Source organism: Mustela lutreola, chromosome 3 (genome assembly GCF_030435805.1).
Source record: "Mustela lutreola isolate mMusLut2 chromosome 3, mMusLut2.pri, whole genome shotgun sequence".
NCBI classification, from domain to species: domain Eukaryota; kingdom Metazoa; phylum Chordata; class Mammalia; order Carnivora; family Mustelidae; genus Mustela; species Mustela lutreola.
This window is the reverse complement of record NC_081292.1, coordinates 33,787,343-33,804,084: the sequence shown is the minus strand read 5'-3', so window position 1 is coordinate 33,804,084 and position 16,742 is coordinate 33,787,343. Positions and strand designations below refer to the sequence as shown.

The window sequence follows — 16,742 nt, the reverse complement described above, 5'->3', positions numbered from 1 at the left end:
ATCATGGGAAAATAAAGCTATAAGCTGTTTTTTTTTTTCTTTAGAAAATAGAGACTATCAGAAATTAATGTGGTTTTGGTAACACCTTTTAGAGGAACCATGAGGCTATGTGACAACATCTGTTTCATCTCATATACGAGATTCTTGTATTTCTTTCTTTTGTTGTTGTTTCCCCCTTATGTCTTTTGCCAGAAAAATAGTCTTTTTTTCCCACTTATCCTCATCTGTATTTATGTTCTCATATTGTTACACAAGGAAATACTTGAACTTTTTTTCTATTTGCATGTTAACCCCTCCCCCCCTTACCCAGTTTGTTGATCTCCTAGTTTAAGGCAGTGGTTCTCAAACTTGAATGCCTAAGAGAATCACCAGGAGGATTGATTAAAACATGAGTTCCTGGGCCCCGTTCTGATTCAGTAGGTGACAGGTGGGCCACAGGAATTTGGAACTTTTTAACAAATAAGCCAGATAACGCTGATATAAGGAGGTGAGGGAGCCACACTTGAAGAAAAACTTGTCTAGAGACTATACCTGGCAGCTCTATTAGGAAAACTTTGTTGCACAACAGCTAGAAAATACCTGCCTTCCACATAAGGACTTAGTACAGCGTGAAGAGTAATAATTATAATTTTTAAAAATTAAATACTTCTTACTATTACTAAGAGGGCTAATTCCATTTGACTGAAAATCAGGATAAATAATTTTATATACTCTTCTGGGCAATCAGTCTTCCTCTTCTGAGTCAAAAGTCTTGCTCAGCCTCTCATTCTCTAAAATCTGAAGTGAGGGACAGAACAAAACCATGCTAGAAATGGAACTACACTACCAGTCTATCATGTATACATGCATATATATATACATTTATTTTATATGATTTGATCTATATGTGTATGTATGTATGATATGTATTTATTCATATATGTCAGAGCCTGGCCCAGACCCGACTGGCCATTTCAGAGGAAGAGGGCAAGACTGACATGAAATGTATATTTATATTTTTTAAACTGCTGCAAATATTGTACATCCAGATTAAAATAAAAATTGAACTATTAAAAAGCATATAAACCACCAAACTCTATCTCAACCATAATTTTATTCCCAGATTTCAGGTTTTGGTTTTGATATCAAGATAGTGGTCAAAGATGTGCTGAGTTCTGAACCAAAATGTGGGGTAGAGCCATGGTTTTAAATCCTGACATGGTAGAAACAGCTAGCTAGGTGTGGGAGTGTGAGGTATGTGTGTGGGAGGTGGTAATTGTTAAATCAAATGAATTTAGCAACTGGATATGAAGTTCTAATCCCTAATTATGTCTTAGGGAAATCACTCACATTTTCTCATCTTGAATGATAAAATATATCCTATTATTCTAAGGCTGTGATACATCTTCCTCACTAATGAAAAGGGACTTTATGTCTGTGTAAGAAAAAATCTATAAAGATGAATTTATTATGGTTTTAAATTCAAACTTAAGGAGTCTATTGATTAAAGCTACTAGTAATTTCACCTTGCTTATAATCTTTGAGATGTCTTTTTAAATGAAATGTTTTATCTTTTAAAACATTTGCTTAAAAATTCCCTATGAATGCCATATAAATAAGGTATCTATTCAATTAATTTGGGCAGTTATACTGAGCTCATTATTGTAGGGGAACTAAAATGAACCATAGTGATTCTTGCATAAAGATAGACATAGCAGTCATTGTACATAAAGTTCTTAGTTATGGCAGTGTAATTATTATGTGCATGTTAATAAGCAGTCAAATTAGGATAACAAAAAGCTCAAGTGATTTATTAATCAACCCAAAATATCTAAATTATTTCCTCTACTCATTGAAGTTATTATAGCATATCCTTTTATTTTAAGTCTCTGCAACTTACTAAGTAGAACTTACATTCTGTGCTCACATTAATGTAAGAGAGTGGGGCAAAGATTGGAAATATAAGCATTATGTTATGGTAAAAAAAAGTTTGAGCTGATAAATGAATATTTTTGCTTTTCAGATAAAACTATGGTTTGACAAGGTTGGTCATCAATTAATAGTTACGATTCTGGGAGCAAAGGATCTCCCTTCCAGGGAAGATGGGAGGCCAAGGAATCCTTATGTCAAAATTTACTTTCTTCCAGACAGAAGGTAAGGGTGTGAAACAGAAGTAAATGTTCTTGAAAATAAATAAGAAATGTTAATAACAGTAGGTGTTTCAGTTCGGTCTTATTTATTTTTATATATCACACTAGTCAGCTATTTATGAAGTTTAACATAAGCATAATGATTCAAATGATTCACATGATTCATATTTTATTATGATTCTTATTAGTCTTCAAAATGGTGACCGTGAGTGCAAGATTGTTTTAAAATGCATATCAAATGTCAAAGATGATTTTATTGAATATTTATTTTACATTGTATGGATTTTTTTTTTTTTTTTTCAGAGAGAGTGAGCACAGGCAGACAGAGTGGCAGGCAGAGGCAGAGGGAGAAGCAGGCTTCCTGCTGAGCAAGGAGGCCAATGTGGGACTCGATCCCAGGACGCTGGGATCATGACCTGAGCACACTCAGGTGTCCCCATTGTATGGATTCTTTTTTTTTTTTTTTAAAGATTATTTATTTATTTATTTGACAAGACAGAGATCACAAGTAGGCAGAGAGGCAGGCAGAGAGAGAGGAGGAAGCAGGCTCCCCGCTAAGCAGAGAGCCTGATGCGGGGCTTGATCCCAAGACCCTGGGATCATGACCTGAGCCGAAGGCAGAGGCCTTAACCCACTGAGCCACCCAGGCGCCCCCATTGTATGGATTCTTAAATGATGTATATTTTCATTTATCAAAATCATTAAAAGTTACAGTTTTTAAAATCAGGTACATTTTTAACACAATCTACAGTAGCAAAAAGCTGGAAAGGATACCAGAATGTACTCATACTCCCTTACAACGCCTACCTCCTCATACTAAGATATCATTTCTTTATATTCCATAAAATTAATGAGTGCTTTATATCTGCCCACCCCATATCATCCAGAACCTTTACCACCGCGCCTAGAATCAGCTTCTTCAAGCATCATTGGTTTGGTTTGTGTCCATGTTAATTAGGATAAATGATATTGTTCTGTCCTAATTTTTTTTTTTTTAAATTTTTATTTTTTATAAACATATATTTTTATCCCCAGGGGTACAGGTCTGTGAATCACCAGGTTTACACACTTCACAGCACACACCAAATCACATACCCTCCCCAATGTCCATAATCCCACCCCCTTCTCCCAAACCCCCTCCCCCCGGCAACCCTCAGTTTGTTTTGTGATCCAAAGGGACACATGCACCCGAATGTTTATAGCAGCAATGTCCACAATAGCCAAACTATGGAAAGAACCTAGATGTCCATCAACAGATGAATGGATCAAGAAGATGTGGTATATATACACAATGGAATACTATGCAGCCATCAAAAGAAATGAAATCTTGCCATTTGCAACAACATGGATGGAACTAGAGCGTATCATGCTTAGCGAAATAAGTCAAGCAGAGAAAGACAACTATCATATGATCTCCCTGATATGAGGAAGTGGTGATGCAACATGGAGGCTTAAGTGGGTAGAAGAATAAATGTTCTGTCCTAATTTAAACAGAGACATTAAGATTGGAGAAATAGCTTTTCAAAAATTATCTAATCACTTTTAATCTCCGGAACATAAAAAAATAAGAGAGACTATTGGATAGACATCATGAGAAGAGGAAGAATTAATGGCGCCGATGACCTTTCCCCCAGCTCTTCTTGCGTCGCTCGTTTCCAGGACAGAGTGTTCTCAAGGTCTGGTCGTTTTTTCTCAGGCTGCAAGTGGCCTGGCACAGGGCTAATCTTCAACATGTTTACACAATTCTGGGCCCCCATGTACTTAGTTCAAGTGAAAGTCATCAGATTTGAGTGCCTAAGTATCATCTGAAAAACAATCTCTCAAAGAAAAGGATAAACGAAAGGAAGTAGACAATTAACAAAGGCCTTACATTTTGATACTTTTGAAGTGAAATTTGTGAAGAAAATTCCTCAGAGAACATGTCAAGGTGCCCACACATCTAAAACGATTAGAGACTGTTTGCCGTATAATTTTATCTTACGAGGTTTCCTTGGAGAAAGCTGTTTTCTCACAACTTAGGTTGTCTTTCGGATAGGGGTATACTTTGAACTGCAAAGGAAGAAGAGGATATTCAAAACTGGGGCTTTTAACTAGCTTAAGCTTTAGTTGGATCTGGATTTCACGGGCACATTACCCTGCCATCCTGGAGGCCATGTCACTTGGCTTCCCAGAGCACGCATGGTTTCAGGCATTCTCAGAATGCCGCCGTCACAACCTGCAGGAAACGCTGCCTTCCCATCAGTGTTCTTGTGTGCACGCAGAACTTCAGTTTCTACTTCCTCAGCCTTTGAAGAAAACCACTTTTGAAGATGATAAAAATCTTTCAAGTTTTAGAATTTATTATTGATTATTTTTGTTTAGTTTTATTTTATTTTATATACCCTTTCCCCTTTCTCAGCAGATAGATCTAAAATGGAAAGGAAGGTCCCCCTCACTACTCCTTTAATATTTAAAGGCATTTTTTAAAAAATCTATTCTCAACACCAAAGAATGTGGGAAACATTTAAATATTTCATTCTCAAATACTTTCTCAGCTGTCTCCTTGTTACCTATCAAGAATTTGAGGAATATTTGAGCAAGTTTATTGCTTACTTATTAATTGATAAAGTTGTGTTGGGGTTTTATCTTTATTTATTTGAGAGAGAGAGAGAGTAAATGAGAGAGCACAGAAGCAGAGGAAGAGGGAGAAGCAGACTCCCCAGCTGAGCATGACCAGAGTTGAAGGCAGATGCTTAACTGACTGAGCCACTCAGGTGCCCCAGGGTTTGTATCTTTAAAAAGTGATGGGTACTGAGGTGGGCACATATTGCATGGAGCACTGGTGTTGTATGTAAGCAATGAATCTTGGAACACTGTATCAAAAACTAGGGAAATTGGGAAGTGTGTAAACCTGGTGATTCACAGACCTGTACCCCTGGGGATAAAAATATATGTTTATAAAAAATAAAAAATTAAAAAAAAACAACAAAAAAAATAACTCTTAGCAATTTTTCAGTGTTTGACTTACACAACCTGATCTTATTTTGTCTCTTTGTTTTAAAGATTTTATTTTTAAGTAATCTCTATACCCAATGTGGGGCTCGAACTCATAACCTCAAGATCAAGAGTTGTATGCTGCACCTACTAAATTGCTCCCCTCTTTTTAACCTGATCTTATTTTGAAGACTTTTGTTATACTTCTAGGAAAAAAAAAAAAACAAACTCATTTGCTTTTTTTTTTTTTTTTTTTTTTGCTTGCTGAAGATAATTTTTCATGTTTCTTTGCATGGACTAGTGCTTCAATACACATTACATATTAAATTACCTTATTAAATGTTAATTGTACATGGTGGGTGTGTGAGGAATTTCAGTGATTATCTACTCTCCCTCCTACCCAGTATAGAAATCCCTTCTGAAATAGTCCTCTTTAGCTGAGAACTTTTTTCACTCCTTAAGAGGAAATCAAGGTTTATTTTTCCATTCCCTTTCAGATTGCAGTATAAACCACTGTTGAATTATACAGCAAGTCTCCCACTAAATGCTTTCTTCCTGGTTTTAAAGGAGGGAACTTTCTCTCTTCACAGGGTCTCCTAATTTTTTAAAGCATGGAATATACGTAGGTGCTTTATAAATATTTGTGAAATTTTTAGATGAAGAGAGGTGATGACAGGAGGAATAAATCATAGCCCTTGTTATTTTTTCTATTATTTAGTTATTTTTATTTATAAAACTTTTCCATAACACGGAAGAGAGTTAAAATTTCCTACATGGGTTTGCAAAGTTACTTTCCTAACAAGACAATAGAAATTAATAAAGATACACTGTTTTAAAATGGCTTTTTGACACATTAAATATATGAGCTGTTGAAATATATGTGCTTTTGATTGGTTAAATCCAATCTGTATTGAGCATTAAGCCCTGCTCAAGAAGAAGTTGCAGAGACGCTCTATCCTTTCTCAGTTCTCCCTGCTTCCTGTATTCTAACAGTCTTAGAATTGTATTGTGCTGAGCAGTTAATATAGTTCTGCTCAGACCTTATTGTCTACTCAGTTCAGATAAGCTCTCTAGATAGCTTAATGTTTTCTTCCTAGATGATTTTCTTTATTCCTATCCCACCATTGATCCTCTCTAATAAGCTAGAGTAGAGATCTCCAAAAGGAATGCACCCAGGGGATGTCTGAGACAGTCCGTTGGAGTTCAGGAAGAAATATTTGGATTTTCTGAATTTTTACCTAAGTATTTTCATTACCTGATTCTTTTTCTAATTAATATAATTTTAGGTAATTGATAATTACCTAAAAATAATTACCTAATTATTTTAAATTTCTAACTTTGTATAATCACAAATTGACACAATATATTAGTAAAACAGTACAGTAATACATGTATATATTTTGTGACTTTATATGCATGTAATGGGATGCTTTGTCAAAAGCATTCACTTGATAGAGATATGCAGTTAAAAAAAATATGGAAGCCTGTGAGCTGGAAGTCCCATCCATTAGGGATGGCAGGCTTGCTTTTCCATCCAATGTTAGAGTGGCTACCCCACACAGAAATAATTTTACAGGGGCACATGTGTAGCTCAGTTAAGCAGCTGAGTCTTGATTTCAGCTCAAGTCATGATCTTCGGGTCCTGAGATGGAGCCCTGTGTGGATCCCTGTGGGTCATGGAGCCTGCTTAGGGTTCTCTCTCTCCCTCTACCCCTTCTCCTCCACAAAAAAAGAAAAAAATAATTTTACAGTGCTTTTAAAGATCTGGTAACTGTCAGATGGGCAAGTATGTATTTCTTTATGCAAGAAAGTAACTTGATAAAATGTAATTATAATTGCTCAGCTGAACTATATGGATAAAAAGTTGTGAATGTCACAATTTATTGGACTTTTGTGTAATTACACTTCTGTAGTTTAAGTGAGTATTGTATGTAATGTTATTGGTTCATTGCCATTTTGAAGGATTCCAATAAGGCAATATGTTTAAAAATATGTAGAATTACTGTTTTTCAGTCTGGTTTTATTTAGATTTTGTGAAAGGTGAAGTTTTTAATTATCATGGAAGGATTTCAGATTTATTGAAATATTGCCTCTATAAAGTGATGTAATTATATACTTATAAATTATAATGTAAGTTATGTACTTTATATTAAATTATATACTTATAAATTCTAGTAGGAGTTTAAGTGATATAATATTTATAATGTATGATAAATATATTTGTGCTAAGACTTCACTCCCTGAGAAATTTTAAATGAATACTTTTTAGGGAAAAACTTAAAGGTTCATGTAAGTTTTTATATTCTTTTTTTTTTTATAGTGATAAAAACAAGAGAAGAACAAAAACAGTAAAGAAAACATTGGAACCCAAATGGAACCAAACATTCATTTATTCCCCGGTCCACCGAAGAGAGTTTAGGGAGCGAATGCTAGAGATTACGCTCTGGGATCAAGCTCGAGTTCGAGAGGAAGAAAGTGAATTCTTAGGAGAGGTATCTGGAATTATTTTAAAACTGAGACTATTCATGTCCTCTTAAATACTTTTTTTCATGTGATTATCAGTAAAATCATATATTTGAATATCTGAAAAAGTAAACCATTTCTTTCATGGAATGAATTTATTGCTCTAAGACAAAACATTGATGCCTTTTAAAAAATGGTTTCTAAATAATCTGGGACAATTTTTAGGTGTTTATTCCTACTGTAGAAATCTCAGTGTTGAATGCTGAAAGTTTGGTTTGTGTTTCACAAATGTATTGCATTTGTGGCAGCTAATATGGTTCTGTTTAGGAACCAGAGCTGAAGAGTGAGTTATCATCACATAGCAGTTCTCATATACAAAATCACAAACGGTGTCATCTTTGCACAGGAGCCTAAAAGAATAAAAGAGTCATTATTCCTGTGGACTGGTTTCCTTTGTAAATTTATTAAATATTCATATTATAAAATCCGTATGAGGATACGGTTCCTATTAAAAATCCATTCTTCACTTTCTTTCCTGTTTTGAATTCTTAGTGACATGATACATTGAACACAGAGTTTTAAATAAGACAGACTTTGATTCATATCACACCTTTCTCACTTAACAGCTAGTATGAGCTTAGACCAGTTTTTTTTTTTTTTTTTTTTTTTTTTTGCCTTTGTTAGCTTTGGTACCTTATCTGTAAAAGTTGAATAAGACCAATCTAGCAGGTTTTTTTTTCTGAGAATTAAGATAACTTATGACATCGTTCTTAATGTCTAGTAGATGCTTTTAATTTGGTTTTGTCTCCCCACTTAAAGGTTTTTGTAAAGGTTAAATTAATAAATGTAAATAAAGTATTTTTCAATTACCAAATAATATACAAATGTTAGTTATTACAGACTTATAGTAATAAGCATTATTTCTTTAATGACAAATTTGCATTTCCCTGATGATTAATGATGTTAGTGATCTTGTTTTGTGTCCGTTAGCTGGGTGCCTTCTTTGGAAAAATGTCTGCTCTTATCTTCTGACCAGTTTTTATTTATTTACTTATTTTTATTTTTTTATAAACATACAATGTAATATTAGTCCCAGGTTTACATACTCCATGGCACTCACTGTAGCATCTGCCCAGTTTTTAAAATGGATTTTTTGATTGTTTTGGTGTGGAATTACAGAAATTCTTTATATATCTTCAATATTAATCCCTTTAATTAATTAAGGGATTGATAAAGATCCCCCTAATTAATTAAAAGGATTAATTAAGTTAATCATTCACCCAATTAATTAATCAATCAATTAAGTGATATTGAAAGTATATCATTTGCAAATATCTTCTCCCACCCAGTGGGTTACCTTGTTAACAGTTTTGTTGAAAGTTTCCTTTGTTGTGAAAAGCTTTCTCTTTTAATGTAGTCCCAATAGTTTATTTTTGCTTTTGTTTCTCTTGCCTTAAGAGACTTATTTAGAAAAATGTTGCTATGGCCCATGTCAGAGAAATTACTGCCTGTGCTCTTCTCTAGGATTTTTGTGGTTTCAGGTCTCATTTAAGTCTTTAATCCATTTTGAGTTTGTGTAAAAAAGTGGTCCAGTTAAATTCTTTGCATGTAGATGTCCAGTTTTTCCAACATCATTTGTTGAAGAGACTGTATTTTTCCTGTTACATAGTCTTGCTTCCTTTGTTGACGATTAATTGACTACATAATTGTGGGTTGATTTCTGGATTTTCCATTCTGTTCCGTTCATTTCTATATCTATTTTTGTGCCAGCACTGTTCTGTTTTGATTACTATATCTTGAAATCTGGGATTCTGATACCTCCAGTTTTGTTTTTCTTTTTCAAGATTGCTTTGGCTATTGGAGTCTTCTGTGGTTCCATATAAATTTTAGGATGATTAGTTCTGTGAAAAATGTTGGTATTTTGATAGGGCTGCCTTAAATCTGAAGATTGCTTTGGGTAATATGGATGTTTTAATAATTTCCAATGCACAGCGTGGAATATCTTCCCATTTGTCTGTCTCATCTTCAATTTCTTTCATGTGTTTTATAGTTTCAGAGTACAGGTCTTTCATCTCCTTGGTTAAGTTTACTCCTAGGTTTTTTGTTTTTCCTTTTTTTAAAAATTCTTTGTGCCATTGTAAATAGGATTGTTTTCTTAATTTCTCTTTCTACTACTTTATAATTAGTGTATAGAAATGTAACAGATTTTTGATTTTCTATCCTGTGACCTTGCTAAATTCATTTATCCATTCTATTAGTTTTTTTGGTGGTGTCTTTAGGGTTTCCTGTATATAATGTCATGACCTCTGCAAATAGTGAAAATTTTGCTTCTTCCTTACCAATTTTGATGCCTTTTATTTCTTTTTTTTGACTGAGTGTTGTGGCTGGGACTTCTGGTACTATGTTGCATAATAGTGGTGAGAGTGGACATCTTCACCTTTTTTTTGTTTTAGGGGAAATGTTTTTAGTTTTTCACCTTTGAATATGATGTTAGCTGTGGGTTTTTCCTATATGGCCTTTATTATGTTAAGGTATGTTCCCTCTAAACCTACTTTGTTTAGGGTTTTTGTCATGAATGTACTTTTTCAAAAGGTTTTCTGCATCTACTGAAATGATCATATGGTTTTTATCCTTTCTCTTATTGCTATGATATATCACAATGATTGGTGTATATTGAACCACCCTGTATCCCAGGAATAAATCCCATTTGATTGTGGTGAATGATTTTTTTTAGTGTACTTTTGGATTTGGTTTGCTAATACTTTGTTGAGAATTTTTACATCTGTGTTTATCAGAGATCTTGGCCTGTATTTTTTTTCCTTTTTTGTACTGTCTTTATGTAATGGCAAATTTAACAGTAGGCAGGTGGTTAGAGGTCTATAAAAAATTCAGATATTTAAAACTATTAAGTCAGTAAGAAGTTATGCATATTTAACTTTTATTTAGTTATTGTCAAAATATATGGACAATTTTGTAACATAACATTGTTTTTGACCAACAGCATTATTATTATAATTATCATTATTATAAAAGTTATGAGACCATTTAAGAGAGTTTCTATATTGCAGATATACAATGTTCTTTTGTCTCTTGGCTTTGTAGATTTTAATTGAATTAGAAACAGCATTATTAGATGATGAGCCACATTGGTACAAACTTCAGACCCATGATGTTTCTTCATTACCACTTCCCCACCCTTCTCCATATATGCCACGACGACAGCTCCATGGAGAGAGCCCAACAAGAAGGTTGCAAAGTAAGTTTTCAGTGAGATTTATCAGACCATTATGAATTACCTTAAATGATATATATATGACATAGAATTTGAAGATCCCATTATGGGTATTAACAGGCATCTATTAGTGTTTTCATAGCTACTGATGGTTTTAAATTGATACACTAAAATGAGGTTATACTTACAGCATTCATTTGTCATGGTATGACCCCACAGTTATGTTTTTATTTTGGCTATTGGAAACTTACATAGAAATGAGATAGCAACTATAGTAAAATTTGGTCGTGTAGCTATACATGTCTGAAATTATGATTTTCATCTTCATTATGCTAACTATTTTATAAATATATAGGAGGACAAGTATAGTATAGTGGTTGAAACCATGACCATGAGCATTAGTCAAACAAACATGGGTTTAAAGTTTGATTCTCTCACTTAAGAAGCATATGACTTCAGGTAGGTTCTTTCTCTAATTCACTGTCCTTGTTTATAAAAGTTAAATATTCTCGGGAATATAAACTGATGTGATTATTGTTGTTATTATTATTGTCAGTGTTTGCATTTTACCGAGGATTTTACAAAGTCCAAAATATCAAATAGAATTTGATCAATTCGGAGAATCTTAAAAGAAATGTGGAAATGTTTTCTAGACTGAAAAGTGGCATTATTTTGTTTGTTGTTCCTACAGATCTAATTTGTTTTCTTGATGAGTCTATTATTAAAAGGGGGAGGTGTCTACTCACTTTTTGTGTAGTATTCATGGGATAATTTTATCTTCATGGAGTCAGCATTTTCCAGGCTTAGCAACATTTTTTTGTGCAGTAATGGAGAACTGGTTGACATTAACCAAATTTTAGAAGTGTACATTTATAAGCACAAAAGGCATGTCATTTATCAATCAGAAGAAATGTATTTGGCAACATAACAAATGACTCTGGTCTACGTGGATCACATTTTCCCTGCTGAATAGAGGACTAAATTATATATCAGAAGGCTATTTGATGAATAGAGAATTAGAATAAAGGATAGGTCTTATGGGATATTTAGTCATAAGAAAGCCTAGAGAATTACCTTCACTCCTTTTTAAAATAATGTCTTTGATGACTTATTTACTTATGAATTTTATTTCCTGTGGTTACAGTCTCTCATTATTTAAGCACTAATTTTACAGCACTCACTTTTTTCAGCTTCTCCACAGAGTAAACATTTACCCACAGTTATTTGCAATTGCCTTTATAACATCTCTTGTTGTAATAATTACACTACTGTGAATTTTATGTGGCGTCATTTTGGTTTGTATTCTTTTGGGTCCCTGTAATCCACCCAAGTACATTATCTCTAAATCACAGGGTAGGATCATGGGTTACTACACGAAGTTTACTAATACAAACCATTTCGTACTAATTCTTATAGTTTGTTTATAGGTCGCTACTAATACTTACCCCAGTTGCTATTAAAGACTCTTAATATCTAAACTCTTAGATCTACCAACAATTTTCATTACTTTTTTTCCTCCCCAGTGAATTAAAAATAGTGGAAGAACAATGAGGATGGATTCTTTCTAGTTAGCTACATGTATCATAGATTTTCATGCAATTAATTTGATTTAGTTAAGTTTATAGCTTTTAATATTTAATCATTCCCCAAATAGCTCCTCTGCTACTTAATCATTAATAGTATTAAATTCACTCGTGGGTAATATGGTTTCATATTGCACCATTCAGTCTTGTCACTACCTACCAACTAACCTCTGATAAAATAAATTTTCAGTATTTGAACATATGGTAAAAATTGGTGTTTTGCATCTAGAATGTAATCATAATTTATTAACAATGTGTAACACTGAAGATAAATAAAAACGTGTACATATACATAAAGGAAATGAAGATTTTAACACTTAGAAATAGAAGGTTAAAGACATTACTATTGGCTGAGGATATATTGCTCATCAATGTCAAGTTCAAGTTAAGGTACATATAAGTAAACATTAATTATTTTAAAAATTCATTCATAAGAATGACCTCCTTAAGGTTTGTTTTTTTTTTTTTCATGGAAAGAGTAAATATTGCATTTATGTCTTATTTGGTCAAAGATCATGATCATTAATGTATTTGATGAAACGTATGTATGAATAGATATCGTCAAAAATATATAATAATCCCTCATTTCTTCTCTACATCCACATAATAGAATATGTTGGTAATTCAATCTCTGAGGCTGTGAGCTGAGGCTATGATATATATCATAGCCTACATATATAGCCTATATATATATATATACACATATATATGTATATATCATAGCCTCAGATATACACACACACGTATAAATATATATTGAACATATATGGATATTTATCGGTATTGTTGGAATTCTGTTTTCCCTGCTCATGATTTCCTATTTTAATCTATTTGTAGATTCAAATTCAAATTCAAATTTATAGATTCAAATGATTCAAAAAAGTATTTCATTTCCATGGACATTAATGATTTATAATTTTAAACATGTAAGGAAATATTTTTAAAAGCACTCTAATAGTAATGGCATATATCTTGTAGCTAACTTAAATATTTTTTAAATTTTTTTTGAGATGGAAGTACAGGCAACTTTGATTATAACGTTTGAATGGTTTCCCTAGTAAAGGAATTAGTGAAGGTATTTGAAATGGATGGCTTTTTCTTACACCAGTATTTCTGTATGTGACAAAGTAAGAGGGTTCTATGTATTAAAACATCTGTAGAAAGGGCCACATGCTCATTGCTCATGTCTGAAAGAAATTAGATGATGAGAAATTAAAATTTTAATATGAAAGTAATATTTTCTATAATTTTTAACTTCAGGCTACTTTTACCCACTGTTATCCCAGATGTTATTTAGACATTACCAAATGTGCATATTTCAAAGAGTGATTGATTAAGCATTCTTAAAAAGGTGTGAGCAAGATTGGAGCCATATGTTCAAATAACTAAAATTTTTCAATAGAGAAGTGAGATTGCTTTTACAGATGGTAAAATATCTCACATATTCACATAATTTTATTTTGATTCATTGGTGAGAAACTCTTCATTACTCTCTTGACACATAGATTATTTTTGAAGGTATATTTTGATGTATAAGTTTTTATTTTTATATATTCTTTACTCTCATTCAGTTAAAGTTGCATAGTGTCTCAAGTGAAGTATTTTCCTTTTTAACATGACAAAAGTCATTTACAAATTTGTTACTTGGTATCTTATTAACCATTCTTATCACAATTTGAACTATACAGATGAAAAAGAGTTTTCTTTTTTGATCCTTTATTCTTTTCCTAGTCCCATTTTAATCAGATTTATCTCTTTGACATTTCAGATGTTAATTCTTTATTTAGCAAAATGTAACATTATTACCCTTTCACTTTTTGAAATAGATAACTTCACATCTACTATTTTTATACAGTCTCATAACCACAAATCTTTAGAAAAGTGAATGGAAATAAATCATTGGGACAAAACCAAAATGATGGTTTTGAGAGGTGTTAGGTAAAAGAGATGTGATTTCCTCATGTAAGTTTCTCAAGATTTCAACCATTTGAGATGTGTTTTGGCCAATGTTCTAATTTTCTATGCCATTCTCTTATTTCTCTCTTTCTTGGACTGCAGTTACATGTTTAAAGATCTTTTAACATTGTTCTACAGGTTATTGAGTTCTGTTTATTTTTTTAATTTCTTTTTCTCTTTTTCTCAGTTTTGATTATTTTTACTTACTGTGTCTTTAAGTTACTGGTATTTTCTTCTACAGTGTCCAATTTCTCTGAAATTCATACTACTAATTGTTTTAGCAAAAATGTATTTTTCATTTTAAAATTTACATTTGGTTTTCTTAGGACTTCCTATTTTTATTATATCCCCGTGTGTATAATATTATATACATATATGATGTCTATGTGTATAAATATATTAACAATTTACAGGATCATATATATACACATATGTAAATGTATGGAAAATCCATAGCATTACATATATACATACATGTGTACATAGGTGTACATGTGTATATGTAATGTACATACATGTATATTCAATATCTATATTGTATTTATATGTAATGTATGTGTGTGTGTGTGTGTGTGTGTGTGTAATCCTGGGAATTCTCACATACATTTATAATATTTATTTTTAAATCTGCTAACTGCAATATCTTAGTCTTCTGTGGGTCTACTTATACTTTTTCCTTTGATTCTGGATCACATTCTATGTGTTTTACATATATAATAATTTTTTATTGTATACTGGACATTGTGTTCCTTACCTTTTAGAGGCTCTGGATTTGGAAAAATGTTGGCTTTTATTTTGGTAGACAGTGAAATTATTGAAGGATCACCTAAAACATATGAAGGATATGTTAAGGCAATTCTATTTTGGTTCTTCCTTAGTTCTAAAGCATAGTCTTTAGTCTGGTTTGTGGTTTTCATTCCTAATGTGTGAACTTCCCAGGCAAAATCCAAGATATTGGCCAAAATCCCATGATACCACTGGACTTTAAACTCCAGATTCTGTGTCCCTGTGCATCAAGAAGTTGCATCTCTTTTAGCTTCCCAGCTGTGGCTTTCTTCTTGTTTTTCCCTCTGCAGTTTACAATTTAGGGAAGGATTTAGGGGGCTGTTGTATGTAAATTTTGTGCCTCGCTTTTTCTGGCTCCCTCTTTTTCAGGATTTTCCTTATAATTCTACCTGCTCTGAAAACTCTGAATTCTGACCTTTGGCTCTTCAGCCATGTAAGAATGAAACTTTTTTTCTTGAGCTATAACACCTCTGCAGAGCACCAAACTGGGAAGGCCCTTAGGAGAAAAGCTGTTTCAGTATGCACTTTTCTTATTTCAAGGGCCATGTACCAATTTCTGTCTGCATCTGTTTGTTGTCTGGTGTCTTTAAACAGTTTTTGTTAAAATATTTGTCCATTTGTAATTATGACTGGCAGGAGAGTTAGTCTAATATAAGTTACTCTGTCATTCCCAGAAGCAGAATTCTACATTTTTAGTAAACTTTTTACTGAAATATAGCATCTATACAGAAATATGTATAAATCATAAATATGCCCCCAAGTGAATTTTCACAAAGTACCAGAAACCATGTAAGTAGCACCCACATCAAGACATAGAACATTACCAGCCTCCCTCTTGCTCTCTTCTAGTAAGTATTCTTCCTGCCAAGGTCAAATACCACAAAAGAGTTTTGCTTATTTCTAACTTAATGTAAATGGAATACTCACACATACATAGGAATTTTATAGAATTGGAATTACAAATATTTTATTCTTTCACATCTGGCTTTTTTTTCTTACCAAGGTGTTTGTGAGGTTTATCACTATTGTTGCAAATAATTGCAGTTAACTTATTTTCATTGCTATACACCATTCCTTTCTCTAAATATCCAAGAATTTATGCATTCTGCAGTTGACTAGTAATTTGCTTTCAGATTTGGGCCATTCCTACTAGTGCTGCTATGAAATTTCTCATACATGCCCTTTTGTAATCATATGTGTTCATTTTTGCTCTGAATATACCTGGTAGTAGAATCAATGGGTAATAGGCTATGCTCATATTCAAATGCAGTAGATATTATTAAACAGTCTCTCAAACTATACCCATTTTACTTCCTACAGTAAAAAACCACACCAATTTGTACTTCCTACAGTAGTGTTGAGGGTTTAAGTTTCTCCACATCATTACTTGTTTTTGGTATTTTTACTTTCACTACCATTCACGTGGATGTTCAGTGTTACCTCACTGTGGCTATAATTTGCATTTCTCTAATGACCTTTTCATAGGTTAATAGACCATTTAGATATCCTCTTTTATGAAGAGCCTACTCAAATTTTTAGCCCATTTTTCATTTGGGTTCTTTCTTTTCTTATTGCTTTATGAGGTTTTTTTTTTTTTGGAAATTATAAGTTTGAATTCTT

General features: G+C 32.7%; 1 protein-coding gene across 49 annotated transcripts in view; it reads left to right on the top strand.

Annotated features, from left to right (window-relative positions):
• RIMS2 (regulating synaptic membrane exocytosis 2) overlaps nt 1-16,742 on the top strand; it is a 603,997-nt gene that overhangs the window by 324,768 nt on the left and 262,487 nt on the right. For all 49 annotated transcript variants that reach the window (XM_059165830.1, XM_059165827.1, XM_059165815.1 and 46 more), the window contains 3 exons: nt 2,003-2,133; nt 7,423-7,594; nt 10,668-10,821. In XM_059165830.1, the coding sequence (XP_059021813.1) occupies nt 2,003-2,133; nt 7,423-7,594; nt 10,668-10,821 (457 nt within the window). The remainder of the gene's footprint in view (nt 1-2,002; nt 2,134-7,422; nt 7,595-10,667; nt 10,822-16,742) is intronic.